Source organism: Anneissia japonica, unplaced genomic scaffold (assembly GCF_011630105.1).
Source record: "Anneissia japonica isolate Jap-2015-1 unplaced genomic scaffold, ASM1163010v1 scaffold287593_len981703_cov172, whole genome shotgun sequence".
Classification (NCBI taxonomy): domain Eukaryota; kingdom Metazoa; phylum Echinodermata; class Crinoidea; order Comatulida; family Comatulidae; genus Anneissia; species Anneissia japonica.
Genome location: NW_022726550.1, coordinates 449602 through 455097, shown reverse-complemented (window position 1 = coordinate 455097; position 5496 = coordinate 449602). Strand labels below are relative to the sequence as shown.

Sequence of the window (5496 nt, the reverse complement as noted above, 5' to 3'; positions counted from 1 at the left end):
ACTCTACCAAACGATGTAACCTTTGTATACAAGAGAAGTATTTTATTATATGTCAACCCGAAATTTGTACTCTAAATCAAAGGAACAAATTATTCAGTTCATGTAGACATAGACGCAAGTTCTTGTTACGATATACTACTTAATCCTGCAGGCTTTCTTTTATCCATCTAAACAATAGAGACTTAATCACTTGGTAATTAACATACTTTTGTTCTGATAAACTGTCACAATCTATGTACTTCATTATTCCCTCACTCAGAGCCTAGCACCTGATGATTGAGGTACCCCTCATGAAACAGCCTGTAGTGCAATAAAATGTTGAGTCTTTAACCCAGTGTTACATGTTTTATTTTTCTATCTGCTCTGCTATATACTGCATTGAGCACTTGTCTACATGATCTGGTTTAAGCCAACCACGCAGATTATATATTATATATATATATATATTATATATATATATATATATAGGTGTATGTGTATATATAAGCATGTGTGTATATGTTTATGTATATTATAAGTTTATTTTATCGAGTGTTTTATTAAGAAACATAATTTCATGTCCTTATTTTACCTTATAATGTATTTTATTAACAAGTCATGAAATGTTTTATATTTCTGAATCTTAATACATTATATAGGTATATACTACATGTATTCAATGACATTATAATGTATAATAGGAACCATAATCAATTATATTATGCAAAGTTATAATTGTTAAATTATAGAAAAAAAATATCAAGCAATAATAGGTAAAAATTTATCAAAAATAATAATTGTTTATAGAAATTTCATGTGATAGTGTACTTCGTGGTAGACACGTGAAGTTTTTATTATTTGTTTTGCTTTACTTTCATGTAAATCCTGTACATAATGTTTATTGAACCTTAACAAGAGTTAGTGAAAAAAAAATTTAAACATTGAAAAAAGAGAGAATAAAGGTGGGCTACACCCACGAAAGGCAAAAAAAAAAAAAAAAAAAAAAAAAATTATCGAAAGAGATAGAGAAAAGAAATTTACTTATTTGCGATGTTCCATGTGTTGGTTGTAAAGCGTTGAGATAATTTGTTCGTTATTTGAGTGTTGATTGTGTGAATTGATTTGTGTAATTTCATTAATTTTATAAATTATATCACATATTTCAGACAATCTGTATCATATAGAACAAAGGAGATTTCAGAAGAAGTTGTATCACATATTGAACAGTTCTATGCACGTGCTTTAGATGAACTGCAACTCCCGAATCACGTAGAATGGATGAAGGAAGACTTTCAAAACAAGCTGCTCCAGAATTTCCGAGTTATTAGCTACGATTTATCATTTTTTGTAATAAATAAAATCAGTGATACCATCTTTTATGATTTTGCAAACGAATGCAATTACACAACAGTTAACTCTGATTTCTATAACGAAGTGTTTGTTATTCTGGAGGAGGAGCTTTCAAGTCAGATGGATACCTTGATTGTGTCCTATACAGAAGCCGTTCAGAAATTCTACCCGTATGATAATTACACAAAAGAGCATAGCGTGAGATTGATAGGCCACTTGATAAAATCTCTATATTCATATGTTTATCCTAAAATGCGGGAGATGAGTGTCGGTGTAGCCGAGAACCTTTATACAACCGGTGATCTGGGCTCCTTAACATACAGTTATATGCAGTATGTATATCAGAAAATTCATTATTTAATTTGCCATATAAAGATAATGCTTGTCAACAAATCTAATACAATTAATTAAAATTTATAAATCGTGTATTGATCAAAATTAATTAACTTCCAACCAGAAACGGATCGAATTTCTGTCAGTTGATTTACAGACATTTTACTACAAATTATTTACAATTTAAAGTTCAGTACGTTTCCAAATTGAATTGAACCACAACCTCTAAATAACTAGCCTGGTGTCATAACCACTAGACCACCGAAAGATTTTGTATTGTGAATCAGCTGTGGTATGATATGTTTCATTCCTACTAGTATTTTGTGCATATAAATAAAATTAGGAAAAAAAATATAACCCTTATATAGAAGTTGACTACATCCACCACGTTGTTAGGATGATTAAGAGCCACCCTCAAATCCCCCCCCCCCCCCAACAAAAAAAAAAAAAAAAAAAAAAAAAAAAAAAAAAAAATTGGCGATCCCAACAATCAACACACAAATTAGGCCTAGTTAATTTTCATTACAATTGTAGGTATCCATACAAATTCCTCAATTCAATATTATCTTTACTGTTTCATTTCAAAATATTATCTGTTATTATTGTTCTAAATTTATCTTCATCATTTACGGTATGTAGGTAAAAATATAAGCATCATGTACTTCTTTTATTTCATGTATGGCTTATCAAGGGGTGCTCGGGGTGGAGGAGTGGGGCGCACTCCCACTAAAAACTCGCTCCCCTCCTTTCGTCGTCCCTCATTGGAAATGTTCGAAGAAAAAAAACAAAAAAAAAACACATGCCTGAAGAATTTTGATATAAATCACTTCGTATCACCTTATTTTGGAAACTAGCGCCCCCACTTAATCATTGTATTCCCATCGATTCCCATCACCCCTTTTAAAAACTCCTAAATACGCCACTGTTTATATGTTTTGTTTGTAGAGATAATCTGGCCAGAGTTGACATCTACTTCGAGAGTTTAAACGTAGAAGAGATCCAAGAACAAAAAGCATACGAAGTTTTTGCAATAATGTGTAAGTATCATGCAGGGAATTGTAGAACAAGAGGGTAACCAACAATTAGCCCCACAGTTTAATTCTAATATATACCAAGGCAATTCAACAATTTGTTGCTTACAGCTTCTAGGGTACCGTATCTAAAGCCAAATAAACAAAATTCTAAACAAATTGGTGAAAAAAATAGAATTCCCGAATTCTCTGTAAATAACATAGGCCTACACATATTACAGGTCTACATAATTTGTACAAGTTAGCACATTTACATACTGATTTGATATAAATAGACATAAAAATAATCTATAATTTATTATAATTTCAACAAAGTTAGACTATTCAATCATTAAAAATGTGATTTACGGTAGGTTTAATCATTTATAACCCAGACAATACAGTCATTATTATGATCCATAATAACTAATATTATTATGTAAACTCTAGTAAAATTAACCTAATCTAACAAATAATAAAATACAATTTAAATATCATTTAACATACATTTCTATTCATTTTATTTGAATGACACTTAATGAAATGAATAAAATCTAAACAATTTTCGTCATTAGAACATGTATCAGGCCATCCTCTCTTAAATAACATGACAATAAAATATTATTGAATAATGTTCGCTTTATTTAGGTGATCTTGGTGGTGCTCTTGGACTATTCTTTGGCGCTAGTATTGTCGCATTCGTTGAAGCAATTGACTTTTGGTTTATCAGAGGATGCTGCGGTTGCAAGAAGAAATCGATAGATTAAAACAGTAAATATAAACACAGCGAACCGTTTTGAGGTTTTATTGTAATATATATAGTATTATTAGGATATGATAGACTAATATAAATGGGTGTCATAATAGTGAACGCACTCCATTCGCGTACTTGTTAATGCTTAAGTGTAAAAAATTTAAAAAATAATTTAAAAAAAAACATTGTCATACCAACCATGTTAGTATCCTTAATAAAAAGATCAATTTAGGCGTATTTTACTTTAAATATTTTTTGAATGATGTAAAAAAATATTAAGTATGGAAGACAATCTGACGAATAGGGCACATAAATTTAACCTTAACACTATAGTACATAGCCTAAATATAATTGTAAGAAACTACAGCACAAGCTGCCAATATCTATAAAATGTGATGTGGTTTTGTTGGATAGAGGAGAAGGTGTTTCGTAGTGGATTATTTTTTACAAACGAGGTAATTGGAAGATACAGTAGTTTGTTATTTAATATTTGGAATGCACTTCAAACTACACTGGGTATGTAGGTAGCTAAGAACATTAAAACAAATAAATAAATGTTGTTTCGCGCCTTGCTGACCATAAGGAACGTCACTTTATGACTTTGTCTTATTTGAAATGCATTTAACGTAGTATAGGCCTAGTTGTATACGACTAAAGTTATATTTTTACACGTCAATTTGTTCGTGTCAATCGATGTAGGTCGTAACATTGTTTTTAATGCTTCGTTACTTATTTGATACTGTACATTATGAAAAAGACAACATAATGCATTTCACGATTTGGTTTAATACTGTACATTATGAAAAAGAGAACGTAATTACTACCGTGCAATACAGTATTGTAATTCTAATTATTAAGCAGAAAGTAAGACTTGAGTAACTTAAGTGTAACATTTAACATACATTTCTATTTATTTTATTTGAATGAAACTTAATGAAATGAATAAAATCTAAACAATTTTCGTCATTATAACATGTATCAGGCCATCATCCCTTAAATAACATGACAATAAAATATTATTGAATAATGTTCGCTTTATTTAGGTGATCTTGGTGGCGCTCTTGGACTATTCTTTGGCGCTAGTATTGTCGCATTCGTTGAAGCAATTGACTTTTGGTTTATATACTGTATATTATGAAAAAGAGAGCGTAATTACTACAGTGCAGTACAGTATTGTAATTCTAATTATTAAGTAGAAAGTAAGACTTGAGTAACTTAAGTGTAATTGTATTTGTCTTGTCACAAGTATAATGTGATTGCTGTTTTCACGATTCAGCAAACATGGACGATAAATATAAATATTTATATGAACTGAATTGAGTTATTTTTGTCGTTTGGTGTAAACTAGTTTTATTCATGTATCATCGATACATCCATCAAATTGCTTATTTCCTTACTTTTAATTCTTATCTTCATGGTTTTCGTCTCACAAAATCACTTTTTTTCTTTACAAAACAGTTCATGGTCATTACAAGCAATAAGTATATTATACTGTTTAAAAGATTAATTCACTAAAAGCTGACAATACTTACAATAATTATGTATAAAGATAATAATTTATAGATATATAATGCATAAATCTATACAGAAACTATATAGGAACTTGATTGTTTTTAGATCATTGTATTATTTTTGATTAAGCGAATGTACTGTATATTGTTGGTTTAAGTCAATGAAATGTGATTAGTCAGTATTCTCGCAAAAATATGTGATTACAGTAGAAACTTTAACCGCGAATTGGTCAGTGCAATAATTTAGATGCCTTTTCACATCACACAAATTGCCATTATAATCTGTCCGCACAATCAAATTTTATGTCAGGGAGAGAGCTGCCCCCCCCCCCACCTTCGTCGGGAAGAAAAAGCACAATTCGTCGGGGAGAAAAAAAATTATATGTATCTTCTACATATTAGTACTATATAAAATTGATTAAATAAGCCTTAATTGAAACCCATAAATTGTCAAAATTTTCGGGGGGCTTCGCCACCAGGACCACTTTCTAAACATTTTCATCGCAGCTCGGCCACGCCCACGTTGCTTTTGTCGGGGAAATCTGACCCTTCGTCGGGG

General features: G+C 30.5%; 1 protein-coding gene across 2 annotated transcripts; it reads left to right on the top strand.

The window, feature by feature from the left end:
• The first annotated feature begins 988 nt into the window (after window positions 1-988).
• Window positions 989-4525, top strand: LOC117113254. Of its 2 annotated transcripts, XM_033256551.1 has the most exons (4): window positions 989-1661; window positions 2608-2699; window positions 3321-3443; window positions 4470-4525. In XM_033256551.1, exons 1-3 carry the CDS (start codon window positions 1258-1260, stop codon window positions 3437-3439), a joined length of 615 nt encoding a protein of 204 aa, XP_033112442.1. In that variant the 5' UTR covers window positions 989-1257; the 3' UTR covers window positions 3440-3443; window positions 4470-4525. The 2 variants fall into 2 exon arrangements, with proteins under 2 accessions (XP_033112442.1, XP_033112440.1); XM_033256549.1 differs by lacking the exon at window positions 4470-4525 and having other exon boundaries at window positions 3321-4456.
• The last annotated feature ends 971 nt before the right edge of the window (window positions 4526-5496 follow it).